Below are 25,935 nucleotides of genomic sequence, written 5' to 3'. Positions count from 1 at the left end.
ATTCTCTCTTGCTTTTCAGCTGGGGAAATGGAGCCTGCCTTGCAGGATGAATTCTGTGCTAAAACCTTGCACTTCCTGCTCCTGTAAACACAAATGAGCAGGCTTCAGACTTCTATCTTGTGGGGACATGTCACACCATCTTAGAGGTGACAGTTGCCTTAATGGACTGCAGTTTTGATGTGTAGGGGCTAAGTAGACCATCCTGTGAGAACATCTTTCAGGTCTGTGGAGGTACATGGCCATCCTGTGCTTCTTGTCTCTCCAGTCAGAGCTTTGGGGATTTATCCCAGTGTCACCTCTTCCACCTTCCTCCTCTTCACAAAGATAATGTGCTGCTGATTTGCTTCTAATTTGGGGTACTTCTTTCCTTATTCCAAAGTATCTCCCTTAGTCCCTTCAGACTTCTGTCAGTGTTCACACAGTTGGCCTTCTCTGGGTGGACATGTCTGTTGGCTTCTCTTCCTCCTCTTGTTGAACTGGCCAATAATCTGGAAGTAGAATCCTTGTTTGTCCTGGCCTACCCATTACGAAGCTAACAACTCTTCATAATAGACTAAAAAAGAATATAAATGCCTGTAACCAGTTTTTCTCATCTTGATTATGGCCTTCCCTTATGTATTTTTTTTCAAAAGGAGATCATGTTATACATACTGTTTTTTTCATACATGCTATTTCTCCACTGTTCCTCCTGATAATACCTTCTCATGTATTTCTGTTTTTTAAGGAATTTACATTTATAAGTTTTCAGTGACTGAAAATTCTTTCATGATATACAGATGTACCTACTCTTCAACCAGTCCTTTACTTTCAGGCATTTAGGTGTTTTCTCTTTTCCCTTCTTCCTTCTATTTTATTATTTACTGGCAATAGAATTTTTGTTTCTGGGTGTCCAGTGTTTGTTCACTGTGTATGTAAATCTTAACTTGGACTCTTTGGGACATAGAGGTAGTCTATTGCTAGTTATACTAGTTACCCTGTTATGTTATGCTAGTTACTTTGTGTTTTCAGACATGGATCCCTGTCATATTGGTGTTAGTCCTCCGAGCATGTAGCATTGTGCCTGGTGGTACAGTGGGTGTTCATTAAAGAATTATTGTTGAGTTCCAGAAATATGAGGGCCATGTGACAAATATATAAGTATCTACTATGTATTTGGGACATGGAGTATAGGAGTAAGCAGGACAGATTCTCCTTGATCCCATAACCTGAGGTTAGTCAGGTTTATGTTATAGAGATGGCAAGCCTTTCAATGTAAGGATCCGTTAAAAAACTTAGAAGTCATGCAGCATGGTAGATGCAGTCTACAGACAAGCTATGATTACTTGGGGTGTTCATGCCAGTCTTTTATATGCATATGGCCAAATCAGAGGTGACTAATTGATTTTCCCATAGGTGATATTTCTTATTTAGGATTGTCCACTACTGTTCACAATTGATATGGAATGATCTCTTTCAGGTTCATACTTTTTTATCCCTTTGAGTAACCAGAATCAATTATGTTTAAATTTAAAATTCATACCTGAATATAATCTACTGTTGTACTTAGGAATTTTAGAGGCTCATAGATCTCTTGGATTTGGAGCAATGGGAAATAAATCCCAAAATATTTTTGGTCCTTCTGTTGCCCATTTTAAAATATGATTAAATAAGGATTGCAGCCCTGGAGAAGGTTTTCTTTTGTAAATTGGTGTTTCAACACTGCCAGCTGCTCATGCTTTCTGTGATCCCACTTATAAAAGTGGAAAGTGAAGAGTGAGTGGCTGCCCTTTTGGGCAGGCATATAATTTAAAAAAAAAGTGTGTGCCTCAGCAGAGCTATATTAGAGTTTCATATAGCTGCTTTTTTCCTTTTTATTGTAGGGCCAGCTCTCAATGTTGCAAGAAAAAATAGACCATTTGGAGCGTTTGCTAGCAGAGAATAATGAGATCATCTCAAATATTAGAGACTCCGTTATCAATTTGAGTGAGTCTGTGGAGGACGGTGCGAAGAGTTCACAAGGCAATTTCAGCCACGGTGCTGCCGGCTCGCCTCTTCTGCCATCGAAACAGTTGTCCCTCGCAGTCAACCCTGAAGACTGTCTTTTTGCTTCACAGAGTGGAAGTCAGAATTCAGATGTGCAGGTAATGTATATATTCATTAGTAATCACTGGGCTTTGTTTTTTGTTTTGTTTTGATCTGGTATCTGTTTTGACTTACGTCTTTTCAACTTGCTGGATTCTAGTTTCTGTTTTTGTGAAGTGATGTAATTAGTCATGTGATCATTAATGCTCTTTTTAGTGATAAAATCTCATAATTCTGTGTTTCTCCTATTTTTTCTTATTTTATGCTCTGTGAATATGGCCTTTTTGTGTGCTTTTTAGGTCTTATTTTCTGTAACAGCTGAAGACCTTCAGAGGTTTAAATTTGGCCCAAGAAATTTTCTTACCTTCCTTTTGCAAATACAAGAAAAGCCTTCCCCTTAACTATCAGTGATACACATTATAGGTTTTACCTACTGTACGTTATATTTTTTTTTTGCAGAATATCCCTTTCTGAGAGGGAAGGAAATATTCTAGTGCTGTGCTGCCCAGTATGGATGCCACATATATGTCTACTGTGCACTTGAAATCTGACTAGTTTGAAATGAGATGTGCTCTAAGTATAATATACCCACAAAATGTTGAAGACTTAGTATGAAAAAAAGGTCTTAATTTTTATATTGATTACATGTTGAGATGGTAATATTTTTGAACATATTGGGCTAAATAATACATCAAAATTAATTTCACCTATTTCATTTTACTTCTAGTACATTTAAAATTATGTAGTGGCTTGCATTGTATTTCTCTTGGACAGCACTATTCTAGAGAGTAGTGGAGTTGAAAACTAAGATAAAAAAGGTCTTTTCCTTTCTTAAACTTAGGATGTGTCAATCGTATTTGCTCTTTTCTGAAAATTATCAGACAGCTATGTTTAACCTTGATCCTTAGACCAGAAACTGGAACTTAGATAAAATGAGCTGGCTCTGGCATTGCTTCAGAATAGAGGTTTTTCTTAACTCCTAGGGACAGGGAACACAAGAGGAACTTGATGCCATGGTTCACAGGCCAGGCAGGAAGCTGGAGATGGTGGAGTTGTTCAGACCCTGGACCTGCGGCTTCATTAGCTAGGGTGTGGCCAGGTTTGGATAGTGTCAGGATCCTGTGCTTTTAGGGCATATCTATTCCTGTGAGGTTGAGCTTTGCTTAGGCTTTAACTAAGTACCTCTTAAAGGAGAATAAGAAAATTGTTGGGGGGTCTAAATCTGGTCTGGACAGCAAGGAGTTGCAGGATAACCATGGAAGGCAGGCAGAGAAAGGAGGCAGGTACTGGGAGACTGCAGGGCCGAAGAAAGAATTGGAAGGAATTTCAGAGACTGTTAACCCATTGTCCTGTCCAGCTGGTACCCAAAGATTTGTTGACTCATGCTTGAGAGTGTATTATTTTTTAAAGTTATAAATTCCGAAATGAGAGATGTATGTTAAAATACTTTGTATTCATTTTTATAAAATAGGCTTGATATCTTTAAATTGTTTGTAACCCATTTATATATTAATTAGCATGTAATTTTTACAATATTTAAATTTTATGAAAGGCTTATTGTGTTCTTTGTCACATTTGGGGTATAATAGAGAGTATGAATAAAAGTTTTCAGTTTTTTTTTCTTGCAAAACTTTTTCCTTTGTGCCAAATGGATTATCATCAAGGAGGAATACTGCCTGGGAAACTTAGATATCTGAACACTTAAAAGCTAAATTTCAATTTTAAAAATTTCTTCCATTTTTAAATGATGGTGCCTAGTTGCTGAGTTGTAGGTTTTCTTTTTAGAATTCAGAAGGTAAACATAACATATGCTAAATGAAAGAATATTGATAGAGGCATTTCCATCCAGATTTTAAAATACATGAGATTGATGATAAAATAAGACAACTCATATAAAGTAAAAAATTGTTGTCAATACTGTGTTTGAAAATGCTGACATTTGGTAATAATCAAATTTCATCAGAAATTTTTTTGTTTGCTGTTCAGGTCCTATCACTTTCTGCTAAACTGGATAGGAACTAAAGCAGGCAAAGAAGGAATTGAATGAAATTTTTTATTAGAAACAGATGGAGGAAGGGATTATTTATTAGGGTTGTTACACAGCACAAATAGCAATTTAAGCCTGAGTGATGGTTAAATATTGCCTACCTTCAACTCTTCAGTTAATGTGTACAGAAATAGTTTTATCTTTGATGTACACACACACACACACACACACACACACACACACACACACACACACACACACAGAGTATAGCAAGGAGTAATTGAAAACAAATATTTTCCAATACTACGTTTAAGTTAATAGTGTTTATACATGATTAAACTTACTCTTTTCTTTTTGGTCTTTTATTTTTAGATGTTGGATGTTTATAGTCTAATTCCTTTTGACAACCCAGATGGTGGAGTTTGGAAGCAAGGATTTGACATTACCTATACATCTAATGAATGGGACACCAAGCCTCTTCAGGTCTTTGTGGTGCCTCATTCCCATAATGACCCAGGTAAAATTTGCACTTCAAAAAAGCTAGAGATTATTAAGCCTCTGTAGGTACAGAATCGGGTAGCGCTCACTTCTCAAATTTTTGAGACATTATTTTCTGACTTCTGACTGTAACATTCCTTTATATGTCATTGTATTTTGAGTTCTCATCTTATCAATTAATGTGCCATTCAAGGATAGTACTTGTGCAGTATGAAATAGTAAAAAACACAAGATCTTAGCTTTGAGGGATGAAAAGTTGCACACATTTAAAGCACTAGTAGTTTGTTTTAGTTACTTATAAAATACTGCATGGGAGATATTTTGTGCCCACATAAATTCAAAATGCTTATGGGAAAGCTTGAATCTTTGAAATGAAGCAGTATAATGTGGTCAAGAGCATTGATGTGAGGCAGATATGAATGTGAGACCCAACCCCAATGTTGGGATTAATTAAATGTTAGACAACATTAGGTAAGTGACTTAATCTAGAAATAAGTTTCTGCCCTGGCAGAATCAGGATAAAGTATCTACTTCATAGGGTGAAATGTGAAGGCGTTGTGCATGGGCCTGAGTAACTGCTCTCGTTATCATTATTGCCATTATTTCATGTGACAACTTTTGTTCTTTACTGGGGCCAAGATAAGGAGAAATTGCTAAAATTATAATGGGAAATATAATTTGATGTGTATACTTGGAATGTACTTCCAAAAGCTTCTTTTGAAGAACTGACTTATGCTTACTTGTTATTTTTCTCAATTCCATCATTACTGTCAGAGCCACCACTATTCACCTAGCACTTTGAATGTTTTTTTCTTTATTCCCAACATTCACTTTTCTTATACTTACATTCTTTCCCACTAGTTTATTGGTATATATTCCTTTCTTTCTATTTCCAAAACAAGAGAACTTGTTACTTTATGTGGACACATGATTTGGTGCAGTGGTATGTATGTGTGGGTGGGTGGGTGTGCTGTGTTTGAGTATGAGAGGTAGTCTGGGAGACAGAAGAACTTGGATGCTAAAATAAATTTCCAGAGTATTTTAGTATTTAGTATGCACATAGGTATAAACTATATGAAACTGACATTTTTATGAAAGTTTATGATGAACAATTGCCACACATCAACTTGTGTTGGTTTCTCTGTCTTTGGTCTTAATGTCTTTATCTTTTCCTACAAATACCTGTTAGTCTTACTAACTTTTTGTGTTAATATATTTTGCATCCTCCTCCTTCTTAATCTTAGCCTTTCCCCTCAAATCCAAACTCAGGGATGGCTGGGCATCATGGAACAACTTCATGGATTTGGATACGAGGCAAACATGCTGGCTCTGCTCAATACTGCTCTTGTGTCTTGGGGCGTGCTTATTTGTGTAATTGGAAAATGGGGATCATATAGGTGGAGTAGCATCTTAAGGAGTTAGTTGTAAAGGAAGTACAAATGGTGGTGAAAATCACAGCTAATTGGAATTCCTTTTATTTATTCACTTCAGCACCAGATTCAGTAGTCTATTTGCATTTAGTAGATGCATATGAAAAACGGATCTTTGTTTATATCTAGACTCATACTCAATGAAGTGAGGTGCTCACCCTTCACAACCGGGATCTGAGACTGCCTGTAAGACTACAGATATTTTTCCCTTATAAATCTCATGCAGTATGAAATATTCCCTTATTGAGTGAAATTGTGGCAGAGCTACTAGTAGAATTTAATTGTTCTTTGCCAATCATATGTAGTTTAATTCTTGCCACTTAGTTGTCTCTATCATGTGATTCTGTTGTATACTGTTTCTTATCGGTTTATAAATATACTTTACAGTGTGTCTTACAAGTCTTCCTGTGAACCCATCTATTCTCCTTTTTTGATTTTTCAGAAATCTTTATTATCCTTTTCCCTTTTCTGCCATCCTCAATTTCCACCAGTCTCATTGCTTGTAATTCTATAACATGGGCACTTAACTGTGGTAATAAAATTTGTGGTTTACCAGGCAGTGTGCAGAATGTTTTGTAAACATCTAATGCTCACAATAACCCTTGAAGGTTAGTGCTGCTATTCATTATAAGGTGTTACCAACTTGCCCAGTTCTTACACAAGTAATAGGTGGCACTGTAATACTTCCCTGGGAGTTTGTCTGGCTCTCCCACCAGAGTAAACTTCAGTGGCAGAGAACATGTGTCACCTGTTGCACTCTATCTTCCTTGCCTAGCCTGACACTTGGCATATCATAATCAATAATATGTAAGGCCTTCTCTGGCCTGCTTCCATGCCCCTGTGCAGCTTTCTTGCACTTTACATTCACACACACCCAGGCTTGCACATAGCTACAGATGTAAATATGTACAGCACTTTTGTTTGGCCTCCTTACTAGAATATAAGCTCAATGAGGGCTTGAACTTTGTCTTATTATCCACTGGGTGGTAGTGCCTAAAACAGTAACCAGCACAGAGTAAAGACTCATTCAATCAAAGAAGCTAATGAACTGAGGACTCTGACTCCGTAGACCCAGATGAAACTTTTGACCTTGGACTTGTTTTTCTTTTCCTTCCTTTCTTCCCATTGTCTATTTCTATTCTTTCAAAAATATTTTATTCAGAATGCACTTTGTAATTTTAAATACTAACAACAGATGAAATTAAGCTCTTCAAGGGCAGGGACTGCCTCTACCTTTTAGATTTTGTTTGCATTGTGCTTCCTGCTGTGGTTAGTGTATTATTCTGTGAGAAGACATCCCTAGTAAACTATTCATGACTGCAGTGAATAATTCTGTCTGTCAGTATCCTAGCAACCACAGTTGAATCTTTTTGTCTTAGTGAAACATGTTAATGACCCTTGCCCTCAGGCCTTTCTGCAAATGATGAAAAAATAATGGTCAGAAACAGACCTTTTAAAACTAAAGCAGTTTTTGCTATCAAGAAAAACTGTAGAGAATAGAACTCGCTGACTCTTCTTAATAATTTTCACCACTCCTTAAAAAAAGTAGAACTTAGATAAACTAATCTTAAAAAATCATTCAGATCGTGAAAAACCACTCTTCCAATGGAGGAAAAGAGGCGTGTGCACATACATGTCAATTCAAAATGTGACTCTGTAATGGGAAATTTTTGTATGATACTCCTATATGAATGTGCAATTAGGCAATTTGCTTTCTAAATGAGATTTACAGAGATTTGTTGGCACTTTCTGCCTCAACAGTTTAGAACAAACTACAGCAGTAGTTAGTTTCATCAGTGTTTTTCTGCTGGGGATAAAATATTTGAAATAGATTTCTGAAAGGGTCCTATGTTTAGTCTCCTAACTTTAGGAATCATATTGCTGTATGTTTTTGTCCATGTAGATATTTTTCTTTTTGGACCACATTGGTATAATATCTTACAAGGAAGATAAATTCCAAATTTGTTTTTATTTTAATAATATTCTTTATTATGTCTTCTAATCCATAAGGATATCTAACAATTGTCATACAGTATTTCATATGGTTTACATTGAGTTAAAACAATATTGGAAAGGAATTGTTCAGTAAATGCTGATAACTTTGTACTGTTATGCTTTTGAAAAGTTTTGAGTCATAGACCATGAAATTAAATGTTCGTTGATTGATACATGTTCGTGTTGTACTTAATAAGCTGATTAAAACACAATTACAGCACCTTTGTATCTACTATCTTAATTCTTTGCTTCCCAATAGTTAAAACTGCTGAAATACTTTGTTAATTTTCCTTCAAAGAAATCACAGTGTGTAGAGAGAAGATAAGGTATACTAAATGGAAAGTTGGACAGTGTATTTGTAAGCTGCTAGGCAATTTGTAAAATTTGTAAAATGAATATAATCCCCACAGTGGAATGACTCCAAAATAGAAGGAAGACCCAGGCCCAAGAGTCGCACTAGAAAATAATTTTCTTTTGTGCATTTGCAGTTCTTTTTGCAGAATTTTTATTGATTCAAATGAGTGATTAGGGTTTGTCAGCCTTTTTTTTTTTAACCCAGAAGACAGATTTGTGCATTTATTATTACATGATGATTTGAAATGAGTTTATGTGTCTGTACTCTGAAAAATTTTGTGGAAAAGAAAAGCGTGAGGAAATCACAGTGTAATGTAACTTTAAGGCTTTTCTGCTCAAATATTGTTAAAGCCCAGTCAGAAGAAAACAGTTCTGGTCAGTGTGGTGTGTAATGCCCATGCAGGGGAAGGGCAGTGGATACCTTGAACTCTGGCAGCTCTGGAAACCTGATGGAGTGAGATGGTCAGGATGGAAAGGGAGAGGTTTTTATGTGGGAATAGTTTGAGGACTTTGTTCTGTTTAGTTATTGTGAGATACAGTAAGTTCTTTGGTTTTTTGGCTACTATGACAGGAAATTTGAGTTTCTGGAGCTAAGATTATATGAGAAAGAACTGAGAACTGGAGTCCATTGCCTGTCCTGTCAGGGGAGTGTCAGGTGTGTGTCACTTCATATAATCTGTTCTGCAACCCTGAAAAGTGGTAACTTTAACCCTCTTGACGAGGTCAGGACAGTGGGGCTAAGGTAGGTATAGTCAGTTTGTTCAAGGTCAGTCAGTTAGAAATTGGCAGAGAGTAGTGGATTAAAGCTCAGATTTGCCTGATTCTGAAATGCAAGTTCTTTCCACTTACCATACAGCCTCTTAACATACTTCATTTAGTTCAAATGATTCCATTTCTTTTCTTCTTGCTTTATGGGTATTACCTAATTCAGCACATTTATCTGAACTTTGGGTTGTTTAACAAGTATTGCCAGACTGAGCTAAAAGCAAAGCAAACAGGGTGCTCAGTTAAATTAAAAATTCCTATAAACAGTATATTTTTTTATATATATGTTCCCAAAATACCACATGGGACACACTTATACTAAACAATTATTTATTATTTATCTGGCATTCAAATTTAAGTTCGAAACCTGTATTTTATCTGGCAATCTGAATTATTAAGAAAATGGGCATTTAAGAGTTAAATATTTGCATGGCTCTTTTAGAATTGCTAAGAGCTCTCTAGAATTGGTGTATAGAAATTCCTTTTTAGAGGGAAAAAAATCTGATTGTTTGGACTCTGACTAGACTGCATTCTTTAGGAGCACAAATGTCAGGTAGCACCCAAGAGATGTAGGTGATCGTTAGACATCTCCAGATTCCCCCTTTTTCCATTACTTTAGTCTGTATGTGTGAATGCTTCTGAGCTCACCAGTGCCTGGGTTATACAGATAATTTCTATTACTTGTGGGAATGTACTATGTTCCAGGCACTGTGCTAGGTAGTCTGTATCTATGAAATCCATTAGTGCTCTCAGCAGCTTTATGACAAAAGTCCTGTTATTAACCTAATTTCTCAGATGAGAAACAGGTAGAAGAGAGGAATAAGTAATGTGTCCATGGTAGGGGTGGGTTTGAGCCCAAGCTGCCTGTCTCTGGAATCAGTGCATGTAACCATTATTTAATATTGCCTCTTGCAGGTGAAACTGCAACCACAGTCAGGGCTTCTAGAGGAAAGTGTTTTGTTTCTAAGCCAAGTATCAGCTATTTAAGTATGATTAATCATATTCAACGTTTTATTAACTATCTTGCAAAAGTAGACACTTCTCTGCATGATAAGGTTTCTCATCCTTTTTTTCCTCTGGTCTGTCCTCATTGAAATGGATGTCTCTGTCCTTAAATAATACATTAGTACGCAAGATGTGACTGGTTTGCCTCACTGCCACATATTTTACAATTAAAAGTTGATTTAAAAGCAGTGTTTTCTGGCTTTTAAAGTGATTTCTTCTAGGAATTTTGATAATTTGCCCAGTATTTGCCTGATCATAAGGCTAAGTAGTTTCATCACATATTCTATGAGTAACTTCTCAACAGAAGTCACTTTTTCTTTTACTTCTAACAATGTCACTCATATAGACACTTTTCATTATTTCAAACAACCAAGTGCAGTTTGGAAAAGACTTCTTAGACCTGAAGTGGCCTCATTCAGTGCGAGTAGATGCTCATGGATAGAATTCTTAGCAAAGGAGGGAAATAACTTACTTTAGTACAGTTGTAGAAATTATTTTGGAGGTTGATCTCACAATTGCAGGTATCAGGTACCAAGGTATGCAGGTCTTTTAAAGGTCATTTGGAAAAGCAATACAATAAGGGTCACAGTTGGACATTATACATATACAGCTGCAGGATAAACAAAACCCCAGCTACCCTAACAGTAATGCAAATGGGTTCTGCTGGTGTGGGATAGAATTTCCAGTGACAGCATCTTACATGGGTTCAAAAAAGTGCTGTATCTCAAACGACTTAATGGGAGTAAAGCTGATATGGTTTGGAAACTATTAGCTGATGCTGAATCACCTGGAAAAAAGGTTAGGTTATTTTGGAAATCTGAGTTCAAAAGCATTTAAAGGAATCAGCAAGTTTATAGATTTCTAAAGACTCTTAAATCTTCAGAAAATCTCAGCTTCATCTTTGGCTCTCTCTCTACTTCTCTCCTGGGATCCTTAGTCAGTTACTAAGTTCTCTTCATTTTGCCTCCTAGGTCTCTTAATTTCCTCATTCTATTTCCACTGCAATCTGTAACCTTTTCTTTTTTTTTTGCAGAATTATTGCTACACTCATTTCCTGTTTCTCTTCTACTTTATCTTTTTTGAGTTGATCCTTTATATTCACAGCACAGTTATTTTTGAAAGCACAGATCAGAAAACCATATCTTCTTCCCCCCCAACTTATATATTTATTTCTCACCACACTCCCACCCTGTGAACCACAATGCAGACATACCTAAAATTGACACATACCTCATAGCTTAGTGTTTTTTCCCATACTCTTACCATTTGGAACTACCACCTATTCCCTCTATCTAGATGATGAATAATCTAAGAACCTCGCTTCTTTTTTTCTGGTAAGAATTTACCATTTCTTCATTCCCCAGCATTTTGTTCACATTTTCACTGTAGAGTCTGTTTCCATTTAGCTCAGCTTTATTGCTCTGCCCTTATTAGATGCTTGGTTTGCATTTGAATGAATAAATCAGAACAGAACATTAATTAAGACTCTTTCACAGTTTATCAGGGGGAAAAACAATCTTAACTTATAATAGAAATATTGGAATTAAAAATTAATCAGCAGCATATTTGAATTATGGTAATACCAGTTAGGATTGTATATGACTCCTTAAGTGTAAGACTGGATGTTGCACTAAAATACTGGAGGATTTGACAAGTGATGGAAGAAATCTGTTGATCATTTATTGATAGAGAATAACTTAATTACTAAAATAAAAGCGCTTTCTTGTTATGAATCCTATTTGTGCTTAATTTTAAATTTGAAAATAGTATGTTAAAATGGAAATAACCTGACGCTTAAATTGCATCTTTTAAATTTTTATTATCTGGATATAATTATTTTTGACTCACAGTCTTTTTATGTTTTCTTAACAGTTGGTAACTATTTAAGTTTTGAGTGGAATTAATGTACTCATTAAAAAATCATTACTGTAGCAGTTAAATCCATGACAGTGCAGCCATTGATTTGTGGGGCATGCCTTCTTTGGGATGTGTGTTTTAAATCATCTTAGGCCTTATGAAACCTTTTAAAATATATAATAGAAACTTTAAGGTATTGGTCAGAGATTATTAGGTCAGCATCAGAACAGACAGTGATCTTATTTGAGCTAATAGTATGTGGTATCTCTTACTAGCTCAAGTAATGCATTTGCATTTATACTCTGCTTACCTTTTTTATTTTTTCTGTTTCATTTCTAGCTCAAGTAATACATTTGCATTTATACTCTGCTTACCTTTTTTTTTTTTTTTCTGTCCTTTTGGCCATACATTTAATTTCTCTATCAACTCTTACTGAACTCTTGCTGTTATAAGCTTCATACCAGGTGCTGGATTCAGAAGAATTGACTGGAGTAAAGTTCAGGTTATAGTGTATATGGAAGGCTGCTTCTAAAATTTGCAGGACCTGAGGCAAAAGTACACAGAGGTTCTCTGACCCGAAGTCTAAACATTTAAAAGCTATCAGTCAAACTAATAGATTGCTAAATAACGTACATCCTTTCCTCATGCCTTGAGAAATAGCTCAGTTATCTGGAAGGCCAAGTGTGGGTTGAGATGGCTCAGGCTCCAGTTACCCACTGGAATGGGGTGGTGTGTGGGGAGACTCAGCCTAGGGGGCAGCCCAGCCCCCTCTCCTCCCACACCTGGCCTTGTCCTAAATCAGGAGGAGCCTTGCTGTAGATAGCCCAGCACTCTTCCCACAGCCCTATAAACTGCACCCCCTGGCCACTGCTCAGGCTAGGAGGGTTACCTACCACCAGCAAGGTTGACTGCCCCATCAGTGAAGCACCTAGAGAAGGCCTCAGTATGCTCTGGAACCTGCCTGGGGTCTGTTTGGACACAGATTTCTGGGCCCTGGTACTCGGAAGTGCAGGGCAGTCTGGGGGTGGGGTGGGGTGGGCAAGTTCTTTGCCCTGTGAATTTATCATGTGGGAAAGGGATGCGGTCAGAGGAGGAATGGGAAGATCCCTCTAGAGTCCAGGGCTTAGGTGCTAGGTTGTGCTATGTATGTCCTTGGCCAAATAACACTAAGTGTTCTTTAAGGGGATCAGAGCTCTTCAAGTCTCCAGTCTTGGTAGGTAAGTTTTAAAAAAAAATAGTGTTGTCAGTGAACAATTACTAGGTGCTTAATTGTTCATGCACATTAAAAAAGAGCAGTAGAGCTTTCAAGTTTATTAGTTTTATATTTTAGAACTTAATTTTTAATGATAAGGTAGTGATACCAAAATTGTAATTAGGCCTAATTTGTAGAACTTCTAATTATGTACTCTTTGTTTTAAATATTTCCCCATTTACTTGAAACAGTGATTAGCTGTTCTATAAGTAAAAGTGTTGTTAGAGTGAAAAAGAATAAATTGAAAGGTATTCTTAATGCTGTTCAGCCCTGGTTCAATTTCCAAGTGTATTCAAGGGAAAGAAAAGACTGTGAATTGACCACTTAAGTAAATCAGTTTGCAGCTCAATGTCCTAAGATTATTAAATCTAGAGTTTGGAATATAAGATTTTATGTCACAAAAATTCATCCCATACAACTTTTTATAAAATACTGTCTTTCTGATTGGTCTCCTGTTAATATCCAATTGTAGTTTTACAGTAATTTAGAAAAAGAAAGAACTAGTTCACTGTAAAAGGGAATATACTTGATTACTCTATTGTGTAAGAGCAATAAAAGCTAATTTACTGTTACATTACTCAATATTGAAAGCTGCAAGAGGCTATCTTTCAGTTCATTCTTCATTAATTGTGCTATATTGTAGTGATATTAGTATCTATTATAGATGAGCTTTATGGTAGGCTTTTAAGTTGACATCTCTGAGCTTGTATTTTGGCTCATGTAAATATCTTTGACATATTTTCTGCATGATTGTTGAAGGGCGAATGACGTGTTGAAGGCAAAGTGTATTAATCATTCATTGTGATTCCTTCCTGAAAACTCCTGTGATAAACTATTCTTTGAAATGGTCCTAGTCAATAACAAATAATAAATGATGAAAATAAGTAATTGTTCTTAAAAAAACATTTTATTAATTTTGACAAAGACTATTCTAAATTTTCCTTTTATGCTAGATTACTAGACTTTATATTTATTTTGGGAGGTATTCCACTGTTTATAATTCTTTTCTTGAGTTAATAATCAAATAATTAGGGATTAATTTTGAACTTTGCTAAAATTTAGGTAAAAAGTGTATGTGATATCTTAAAGACAACAATTCTAATGGAGTTATTTAAATAATTTACAAAGAAATAGATTTTACTTAACATACATTTGATTTCAGCTCGGAGTTGCAATATGGAGGTAGATGTATATTAAATTAAATATTATGATGGTACTTAGTAAAATAAATTCTCTCCATATCACAGTCTTTACTTTTTGCATGGTAATGACACTAATGTTTTTTTTGAGGGCCGTGTTAGTTGGCCTGTTACCAAGTATTACAGACTAGATAGCTTAAACAACAGAAGTTAATTTCCTCACAGCTCTGGAGGCTGGAGGTCCAAAACCAAAATGTTGGCAGTATTAATTTCTTCTGAGGGCCTCTTGGCTGGTAGACGGCCGTCTCCTCCCTGTGTCCCCATATGGTCATACCTGGATGTGTGTCTGTGTCCCAATCACTGCTTCTTACAAGGACATGCTGGACTAGGGTTCACCTCATGACCTCGTTTTTTTTTAACCTTAATCACGTTTTCAAGATCTTATATCCAAATATAGTCACACGTGAAAGTACTGGGGGTTAGAATTTCAACATATGAATTTTGAGGGGACACAGTTCAGCCCATAACAGGGGCGTAGAATGAATTTCTTGTAAACTGATATTGTGGCTAACCAATATGTTTATGTGGAACAGTTTATTTAAATATTTCAAGTAAATTGTGTACAGAAGTATCATTTCCTCTTTTATCTGCTTAGATTATAGAGGTGGGGAAGGACAATTAAAGACTGATGATGATGATTATAATAATAGTAATAGCAACTAATATTTATCAAGTGCTATATTATATTCTGTGCTGAGGTCTGAGCACGTGATGCTTTCTGTCTCAGAAGCAGGCATGGCCCTCAGAGTTAGAGCATCCCTGTTTCAGGGTAAGTCAGTCTCTTTGCTTGTCCCTGGAATCTAGCTGTGGATCCTGGCTCATTGCTCTGGGGCAGGGATCCAGGTTCACATTTGTGAAGATGGAATTCTTTGCAGATCACTATTTCATGAGTCATCTTTTGAGTTGTTTATATGTAATAGGCTTTTTATTTAAACATGGTAAAGTTGAATTATTCAGGTAGCACAGTTTGGTGAGAAACCAGCTTTAAAGTCCCCAGATCATGAAAGCCCTATAAATCATATTTTATATAGTATTCCTGTTTGGCTTCTAGGTTCATGCCTGCTTAATAGTTACTATTTTATTACTATAGAACTATTTACTGTTTAATAGGTGCACAGTAGATGACTACAGAATGAATGGATTTCAAAGTAAAGGGAGAAGTACAGTCATAGTGGTAGTACCACCCTTTTCAGAAGCTCATATTTGCATTGTCAAATAATTGTATTGTCTTTCTGTAGATTTTTTTCTTTTAGCAGATTTTATTTTTCTAGCAAATATAGTATACACTGAATATGAGTCATAGACAAATGAAATAGCCATTTGGATCCTTATATTTTTAGTCCTCCCACATGAATTAGGTTTGGAAACAATAAAGCAGTAGTTGAGCCTGGATGTATAGAAACTCCTCTCCCTGTAAGATTTCATAGTAAGAGGTTATTCTGGAGAGAATGTCCACTTTGCCAGTAGATGCCGTTGATGGCTACATATGTTTTTGTCTCAACCACGCCTTTTGCTTTAGTCGTCTATCAGGTGGGGCTGTGTTTGAACTGATGAATCTTGTTAAAAGTATTTTATAATCAGATTGCAAATATTTTTAGGTAAAATTTCCAAGATATTTGAGAAGTAATAGGAAAAGTCGGAGAATTAAGTTGTCAACATCTACAATTCTTTTTTTGGAAAAAGCTTTACATAGATATATACATGTTTATTGTCTGGTTAGTGTCAGTTTGTGCTTCTAAATAATGGAATAATGAACAGCTTTTGGAAACCAATGCCCATTTTTGGCAGAATTCTACTTCTCAGTGTTCATTAATAGTGCTGTTATTACCTTATTGCCCTGCCACTGACTTCTACATATAGTCTTGTGTTTTTCTTTTTCTTAGTTTAACTTACTTAATGGGTAGGGAATTTTGGTTGTGGTATGAGAGATCTAAAATTTTCATTCCCTATTATGGGAACAGTACTTCCAACCTGTTAGCACCATTCAGATTTTTTTAATTAAAAAAATTCCTTAAACTAGAGATAAACTCTAAGTAATTGAGATAGATATTATAAATATTATGTATAAATAAATGCTTTTTGGTCCTAAGTCATCTTTCTCATTTTTCTCCTTTCTCTGAGTTTGTACAGTCTTCAGAGTAATTTATCATTTCAGTGTTAGTGACTTTTTGAATCTCATGTCAGTTCAAATGGATTTCATTAATTTAAAACAGTTGTGAAATTCCAAAATACGCCTGTAAGTGAATGAAACATCTAAGTCATCCAAAAGTAAGGTAATAGCATGTGACTGAGTTGAAATCAGATGCATAAAACAGATATTTGTGGTATGTTTGTGTCTTATTTAGGCTGGTTGAAGACTTTCAATGACTACTTTAGAGAGAAGACTCAGTATATTTTTAATAACATGGTCGTCAAGCTGAAAGAAGACCCACGGAGGAAATTCATGTGGTCTGAGATCTCTTACCTTTCAAAGTGGTGGGATACTATAGACACTCAGAAGAAGGATGCTGTTAAAAGGTTTGTTTTAAAACTACTTTTTGAAATTTGGTTATACTAAACATTAATAGTGTGATGAAATAATTGTTGAATTTTTAGAAGGTGAAAATTCTTAACTTAGATCTGAAACTTAAAGTGTTTCTTCACATCCTCTTTTTCATGATTATCGTTCATCTCTGAAAAAGTGGCTTGTAACTTTTCTATTGAAATTCCTATGTTCCAACTTTGTCCTAGAAATGGAATTATTAGGTCAAAGGGGCTTAATATTTTAAAGGTTTTTTTTTTCTTTGAAGCATATAATCAGAGACCCCCTAGGAAGGTTGTTTCAGTCTAGTCTTCAGTCTTCTATATAGAAAAAGTACCAATTTCTCTTCCTATAAGGTAGTAAGAAGTAGTCAAAGAAAACTTTGACTAATTTGGTGGTTGAAAATTAATTTCCATTTTTGATTAGTGATAGTGTTGCATATATTCTCATATATATACAGGCAAAGCTTACTGTGAATTACCTGATCATATATATTTGTTTTCTTACTGATTTGTGAGAATACTTATGCACACAAATATAAACCCTTATTTTTCCTCAGGTTTTATTTTCTTAGTGCTTGATATACAGACTTTTAAAATTTTTATATAGTGAAGTGTATCAATTTGTTTTACTTGATACTGACTTGGCTACTGTATTTAAAAAGGTTTTCCCCAATTTAGAGATCAGATAGTCCTTTTACCCAGTTTAATTTTTTACTCTTCACTTTTTAAAATCCTGAAATTAATTTTTTTAACATGGTATGATGGGGAACACTGTTCCTGTGTCCCTCCCCCTTTACTCCCAGCAGTTTAAGGATGTTTTAGCATGAATTGCTTTATTTCGTTTATCTAATATCACACTTGGAGCACTTACTGTGTTAGTCTCAGTTCTGAGAACTTTACAGATGTTAATTGATAATCCTCACAACCATGCTGTGAAGTAGGTACAGTGGCTCTCCTCATTTTACAGATAAGGACACTGGTAGCCCAGGGTCATCCCACTGGGTCATGCTGATATGTCCAGTTCTGCCTGCCTAGCCCCACAGGCTGTTACCTCACGTGCTGTGCTGCTACCCTAAGATTTACAGAGCCCATCCTCTTCTACTGATTTGAAGTGCCATCTTTATTGTATGTAAATTTGCATTGATTTCTGTGCTTTCTGACCTCTTTCATGGACTTTTCTATTTGACTGTAATTGTTGTGGCTTTAAATGTTTGATTAACTGACAGTTTAAATCTCCTCTTGTCTTTTTTTATTGGAAAATTCTTTTAATGACTGACCACTTAATTTTCCCAAAGAGCTTTAGAATTAATTGGTTAAATTCTTCCTACCCTATCAAAAAAAAAAAAAAGATTTTGATGGAAATTGACATAAACATTTAAAGGTAATTTGGGGAGAATTGGTCTTCCATCATTATCTATCAAGTCTTTTTCTTTCTGATAAGCATGCTTAAGATGCTTACAAGACTGACCAGGAAGGCACCATAACTGAGGGTAATAGACTCTGGGATGAACCAAGAGTAATTAAATTACCACACCCACAGGGGCTAGCCACTCTTCCACTGCAGCCGCATACAGCCGCAGGCACCCGAGCTGTCAGGCTGTTCTTCCAGGTACTCAAGACAAGCTGGAATACCAGAACGTTATGTGAAATATCCTGACTTTTTAAGTTGAAATATTAGTAGCTAATGATAAACACACACACACGCACATGCGCACCCTTGCAAACCAAACACAATTCTTAGTGTCTGGATTGAGCTATTTACTAGTTTGTAACCTTTGAAAAATTAAGAACTGTCATGTAAAATCCTATGGAACTGGTATTATTTTATAGGGAATTCTTTGACTAAGTTTGACTAAACTTACATTTTTGACTAAAATTTTTTTTTCTTTCTATGGCTTACATTACTCCTTGAGTAAAAATAATACTTCATACTTTTTAAAATTACAATTTTACAGAGCTTGTGCACAGATTGTTCAGAGTTTAAGATTTTATCATATCTGTAGTGTTTTTTTATTATTACTTTTGAGAATCTTTTTTTCTCTATCTTGATTAGATCAGCTAAACTTTTTACTATTTCTGTTGAGTTTTGTACCCCTTCCCACCCCCAAATAACTATTTATGTTTTACTGGCTTTTAATCTTGACCTTTCTTGCTTTTTATCTTTACTAAGTCCTTCTACCTGCTTTTACTAATGCTAAATGGGCCAGTTGATGTAATTTAATAAGGAGCAGATCTCTGTGTTTGCCTTTTAACACTATTCTAACTAGCTTTCACATTTTTCTGTTACTTTATAATTATCTATTTTTCCCCCAAATATTCTATCACTGTGTTTATTGTTTTCTCTTTGACTTAGTACATTAGGAAAATTTGCAGTTTATATTTTTTTTCCCTGTTGCACTTTAGATGTTAAAAGCTAGTTTTAATGTCTTATGGACTGTATGATTTTTATTCTTTGGAATTTTTTGAGATTTTCTTTGTAACTAATAGGTGATGTAAATGAGCTATCTACTGGTCCTTGAAAAGAAGGTGTTTGTAGCATATAGATTTTGATGGGTATCTGCTAATTCAGTCTTTTACAATAACAGTTACCATCTGTGTACATCCAATTTTGCTATAATGCAATATAAACCACTGTGTTATGCAAAATTATGTGATAAAAACATAGGATTTATGGGAAAATGGAATTAGGGCACAGTATTAAAAAATTTTGTTAGTGATACACAGAAAAGATGGGGACATAATAAAGATAACAGTATAGTAAGAAATACATAAATGTGACAATAAATATGTCAGTTTACCTTGAAAAAGACCAGAAGTTTGCTTATGGAAGTACATATCAGAAAGGGAGATGGGGGTGCAGATTATGAGTTACTGGGAAGTGGTGGAATGTGGTTGTATGAAATCTAACAGGAAGTTGTTCAGCTTATGGGGATGGTCATGGCTCATAACCAAGTGGAGAACACAGGCAGTACCCTGAGGTAGCCAGTAGGTCTTTGAGGTATGTGCGTGTGTCTTATGTATCCGTGATGGTTCAGCGAGGTCCAGTTTTCTGCCTTCACCTACTGTTTCTCAGGTATGAAATCTCACATAAGCAGTGCAGAATTTGCTCTTTAATATAATCAATCACTTTGGAACAAATTTTTGTTTTGAAACAACCATTTATAACAGAACTGACTATACCTATTTTTTGCTACTCTTCTGTCAGCTTCCTTTTATTTTTAGGTGTTTCATTATTTTTAGTACATTATTTTCCATACATAAGGGTACACGACTGATCTTTGTTTGCTCCTTATTAGCTCATTCATCCCAGCACTCCACAACTACTTCTGGAACATCTATTGTAGGGCAGGCACTGCAAGGTTTGGGCACTCCCAAGCTGGGTATTTCTTTTTCTTGATTGTAAATTGCATCTTTCATCATTGACAAATTACCATCTTTTCTCCTTCTGATGACTAAATTACTGTCACTGCCACTCTTCATTGTTGTTCCTTTGTTTGGATTTGCTTGATCTGTGCTGACCTTTTTACTTAAAGGATAGTCAATTTACAGTGGTAGTTTAAATGACTGGGTGCTGGAGCCAGGCTGCATGGGTTCAAATCCTGACAACTCCCATCTTCCATATCACTTTGGGCTAGTTACTTAACCTCTCTGTGCTTCATTTTCTTAATTTGTCAAGTGGGGACAATACTGGAACCTATTTCATTTGATTTTTATGAACATTGAATGAATGTAACATGCTTAGCACAATTCCTGGTGTATTTCAATTTCTTAATAAATATTAGTGGCTCTTTTTAACTTTTATTTGCCACTTTGAGTGTTTCTCTTGCATAGTGAATATACATTTTAGTTCTGAAGTCATCCTGAGAGTATTTGAATAGGAGAATTTAACTACATTTGCTATCTTAACCAAGCTTCCCCATATTTCAGGGAAAATAACCTTTTTTTCTCCTTCTGCTCAGATGCTTTAAATATTTTTAAAATTTTACCCATAAAATTCTAAATTTTCATCATGTACCTAGATGTATAACTTACTAAATTTTCCATCTATCAATTCAAGCATTTCTTTGGCTTATATTTTCTACTGTTAATTAATGTCTAGTGTAAATTCTAATTACTGCTTATTTCATTTGCTTTAGAATTTGTTTATCTATTTATTGAGTCTCTAGTTTCTTTTGCATATTCATTTTTATTTTAATTTCTTTGTTATATTTACTGCATTTTGGGAGATATTTTTCCTCAAGGTCTTGTTTTCTTTCTCCTCAGATTCAGGTCTCTGTGGAATGGGCACCTTTTCTTTTTATTTTATTTTTTATTTTATTTTATTTATTTATTTATTTTTATTGAAGGGTAGTTGACACACAGTATTACATTAGTTTCAGGTGTACAACACAGTGATTCAACATTTATATACATGATAATTCTAGGTACCAGCTATCACCATACCAAGTTGTTACAATATTTTGACTATATTCCTTATGCTATACATTACATCCCGGTTACTTATTTATTTTACAATTGGAAGTGTGCTTATATATATATATATATATTTTTTTTTTGTGAGGGCATCTCTCATATTTATTGATCAAATAGTTGTTAACAACAATAAAATTCTGTATAGGGGGGTCAATACTCAATGCACAATCATTAATCCACCCCAAGCCTAATTTTTGTCAGTCTCCAATCTTCTGATGCATAACAAACAAGTTCTTACATGGAGTACAAATTCTTACATAGTGAATAAGTTACATGGTGAACATTACAAGGGCAGTCATCACAGAAGCTTTTGGTTTTGTTCATGCATTATGAACTATAAACAGTCAGTTCAAATATGAATATTCATTTGATTTGGGCACCTTTTCTTTTCTGGCTTCAAATGCTTGTTTGTAACTATGTTTTTTAAATTACTGTTTAGTTTTGTGTTCCTTATACTGTTGTGTCCATAAGTCCAAATATTTCCCCACTTTTATTCATCCTTGAGCAATACCAGCTGTGTCCAGACCTGGAATTTGTCCCAAAACAGGGGGTTTGATTTGCCTCAAATCCCTTTTTGAACCAAACCCTGTTTCCTTGCCATGGGTGTTAGTTAATATTGACTGGCCAGCATCCATTCCACCTGACTTCCTTTTGGGAATTGGTCTCTCACACACACAAGTCAGAACTTCCATTTTCCTGTCCCAGGTCGGCAGGCCAGCTGTGACCTGAGCTCAGCTAATCAGTACATTATTTCCCAGGGTTTTGAATCTTCAGAGAGTGAAGTGCAGGTGAACAGGTGGAAGGAAGGGAGGCAGATATGGAGGGAAGGTTGCAGATCATCCCTCACAGTACTGGGGCATTTGCAAGGCACTTCCTGTCTTGTTACATGGCCCTTGTGGTCTGCACGACACAGCCTTTGTTGGGCCTGGACTTTTAGACTGTCCTCAATGCTGTGTGCATAGGAGAGTTTCCCAATCCATTTCCTTCCAGAGTCAGCCAGGTTGCTTGTAAACAAGAAAGCCAGCTGATGTTTGTCCTCAGGTCTTTTGTCACAGAGCTGGGCTCTGAGAGATGGTGTGGACATCAGGGACCCAGCGGCAGGTTGGGGAAGATGCCCGGGTTATAGCTAGACTGGCTGAGGGGATGTGGGTATCTAGGGCCATGGGTAGAGGGGAGTTCCATGAAGTGTCTGCTCTTGGTTGGGTGAGGCTGCTCAGCCCAGGGCTGACTTTCTCCATCCAGCTTTCTTTTGTGTGGCCTGTAAGCCAGGAAGGAGCTGTGGCCTGTCTGAAGGTGCTGCTTCGCACAGAGTAGGAAAGAGTCCAACCACCTCAGAAGGAAACTGGGCTTGGTGCCTGCTGCTTTTGGTGAGGTGAGGCCATGCTTGGCTGTGTCCCGTGTGTGGGAATACAGGCTAGAATCTAATGCTTAATCTGTTGTTTTACTCAAATTCCTTTTGAGAGCTGCTATTTTGGCAATGGGAAATACTCCGAAAGGTAGGCCTGATCCTTAATAATATCATTTTACTTGAAGAAATAAATTGTTTTATAGCCACACTGGGACAAATAAGGTTTGTTTCTGGTTGAGCTTTGGGGAAGTTCTCTCCTTTGTATCTACAACCATTCACTTTTATTCATTTATTACATTTGTCTGTGGAACTAGAGTAATAGTATTTTTTCTCTTACTTAAACATAACATTTTTAGTCTTCCTTGGCTAAATGTATATTTTTGGGGAAAACTTCAAGGATTTGTAGGTGTGCTCCCATTATTTACAATTCTGAGCTTTACTAGGTGGCATTACTGATAGAATTTTTTTGACAGCTAGTGTAATGCTTATGCAATGGCTTGTTTTTCCCTTTCTGAAGATGAGTCTATGGATTCTATGTCTGTACCTAAATTTGCAAGCTAGCTGCTGCAGAGCAGAACCTCTTAATTCCAGCAGAGTTCCGTGTAAGCCTTTATTGTCCCTGAAGAATATCAATTGATTGTGGGAACTTAACAGAAACATAACTCAAATGATCCCCATCATCTATTCTAGCAATGACTTGTTTGATTCTTAGCCCTGTGGCAGCAGTATTCAGCTCTATAAGCTTTTAAAAATGAAAATCTAACTAACTAAAGGGGATCCATGCAAACAGACGGTAGCATATTTAATATTTTTTCTGATTCAAAGTAATTTAATCAATTATAGTCATGGGGCCTACTTGTAACACATATCCAGTGGATTAAAAAGATGCTTCCTCCCTTTCAATAATCAGCACATTTTCTGTCTGTGCTTGTTACATTTTGAAGATGATTGGTATGTTAGCATTCCTTTTACTTTTTAGGCTTCATATTTGAATATTTTTTGGTTAAATGCAGTTAAATACTGCATGATGTTTATACTACATCAAAATGTGAATCCTTATTCCAGAGTCAGGCAGCTGGAACATTAGCCTTGGCATTTCTTTTGACTAACACCTAGCATAGGAATACTCATTTTTCCTCTCTGGGCTGTGAGACACTGGAACAGTTTTTACACTGCATCTGCTCTTTCTGTTGTTTATTGGAGAAGTTGGTGTGTTTGCGAGAGTCTTGACCAGCTTCTCTCTGTGGAACTTAGGGTATGAAATAAGGCTCCAAATATGTGCTGAGAAGAAAGGTACCCTCAGTTAATATAGATACTGTTTTGTCACTGCATTGCTGGGTTTCATTGCTTTGCCAAAAATGCAGAGACTTTATCTAATCTTCCCACCATTCTCTTAACATCTGTTTTCTGAGGTTTATATTATGTGGACCTTCTATGTTACCCTCTTAACAATGTCTGTTTGCTTATTGAAATGAGAGAAATGTTTGAGGTTGCTTTCTTAAATAATATAAATCCAAACTTATGAGGTACATTTTGAGTTTCAGTAGGAAAATGTACCTTTAAAGTTCTTATATAAGTTAATTTATTACACATTTTATACAGGTCAGATGTTATGGTATTTGACCAAAGCCTGCTGTAAAATTGCAGAACAATGAGAAGTTGCAGAGTGTTTGGTGATGTTCAGAGTGAAGTGTAGATTTGTATTGAGTTTAGAGCCTGAAGACATGGAGCTTTTCATCAAAGAAGTCAAATCAATGCACCAGTGTCTGAAATAACTTCAGTTCTGATAGTGGAAGCAGCAGTGTACACTGACTTCGGAAAGTGTGTCCCATCCGCATCCCCTCCGCTCCCAGTTCATCCGGAGTTAGGTGGCTCTGCTTTGGTCCCAGCTCTCGTTCACTTCACCTGCACGGGTACTGGCAAAAGCCAGGAGGGACTTCTTGGCTCTGTGTCCATTGAACACTTGCCCAGTGCTCCACAGGTTGATACCAACCACTCCATTCTCCTTGAAATTCATTCCTTTTTTGTTGTCTGACCCAGAGCTCCTTCTCGCCTGGTTCTGTTCCTGCTTTGCCACGCATTCCTCTTTCATCACCTTTGATTTCCTCCTCTGCTCATTCCTAATGTCCTGGTTCTTGCTGAGGGGTAGACCCCTTGGTTCTCTTGTTCATTTTGCATACCCATCCTGTGTTTTAATTACCAAGTCTTTGGGCTGCTTCCAGATATAAAGCTCCAACTTCCACTCCCCTCTTTTCTAGTTAATGGCAATAGTAATAGCCAACACTTACCAAGTGCTTGCGGTACCAGGCACATTCTGATATGCATGTATTCAGTCAGTCCTGTAGCATTCCTATGAGCTGAGGCAGAGGTGTTAAGGTCCCCCAGCTAGTTAGTGTGGCATGAGGACCACAGCCAGGTAGCCTTGCCCCAGAATCTGCGCTCTTACCCACTCACTGTGTGCTCCACCTTGCCGTCTGCCATTTGGGCCACATCCAGGCAGTCCCTAAGCCTTGTTAGTTCTGCCCCTTCACTGTCACTGCACTCTGTCTTCCAACACCATCCCCATTATTCTTATTTCCTGTTATTTTGAAAACCTCCAGCTGGTCTTCCTGTTTCTTGCTGTGCCATTTCCAGCTGTCCTGCATTTCCCCAACAGTGTTATGTATCCAATATGTGAATCTGCTCATACCCATTTTTACACCCCATTCTTAGCCTTGCTCTGCCACGTGGGTGTCCGTGCTATTCCCTTCTTCTTAGGAATTTGCCTGTGAATTTTGCTTAGGTTGTTTTCGTTTTCCTTTCATGCACTGGATAATCTCAGTCCTACTCATTTTTTAAGACTCTGCTGAAATATTACCTCATTTCTGAAAGCCTTCCCTTATTCACTCCCATCATTTGTTCAACAGATATTTACTGTGTTAGACTCCAGGTATACAGAAGTTGAGTGAGACTGACCTGATACCAGCCCTCAGGGCAGAGTAGGGAAGACATATAATTAAACCCAGTATCACAATAAAGCATTTCTTTCTATGGAAGCAAGAAGGGGGTCTACAAAGGCTTCATGAAGCAGTTGGTATTCAAGCTGAAACCTGAAAGGTGATGAGAACTAGGCAGTGTGACAGAGGTGGAAGAGGGTGGGGTAAGAACTCCAGGTTATGAGAGGAGAATTGTGATTATGGGCCAGGGAT

At 36.4% G+C, this 25,935-nt stretch overlaps 1 protein-coding gene across 2 annotated transcripts in view; it reads left to right on the top strand.

The window, feature by feature from the left end:
• Nucleotides 1-25,935, top strand: part of MAN2A1 (mannosidase alpha class 2A member 1) — a 170,410-nt gene that overhangs the window by 30,796 nt on the left and 113,679 nt on the right. For both annotated transcript variants that reach the window (XM_036886849.2, XM_057492745.1), the window contains exons 2-4: nucleotides 1,860-2,120; nucleotides 4,421-4,565; nucleotides 16,749-16,920. In XM_036886849.2, coding sequence (XP_036742744.2) covers nucleotides 1,860-2,120; nucleotides 4,421-4,565; nucleotides 16,749-16,920 — 578 coding nt within the window. The remainder of the gene's footprint in view (nucleotides 1-1,859; nucleotides 2,121-4,420; nucleotides 4,566-16,748; nucleotides 16,921-25,935) is intronic.

Source organism: Manis pentadactyla, chromosome 2, assembly GCF_030020395.1.
Source record: "Manis pentadactyla isolate mManPen7 chromosome 2, mManPen7.hap1, whole genome shotgun sequence".
In the NCBI taxonomy this organism is placed as follows: domain Eukaryota; kingdom Metazoa; phylum Chordata; class Mammalia; order Pholidota; family Manidae; genus Manis; species Manis pentadactyla.
Note: the sequence above shows the minus strand (reverse complement) of the source record. Positions and strands in the feature narration are given on the sequence as shown.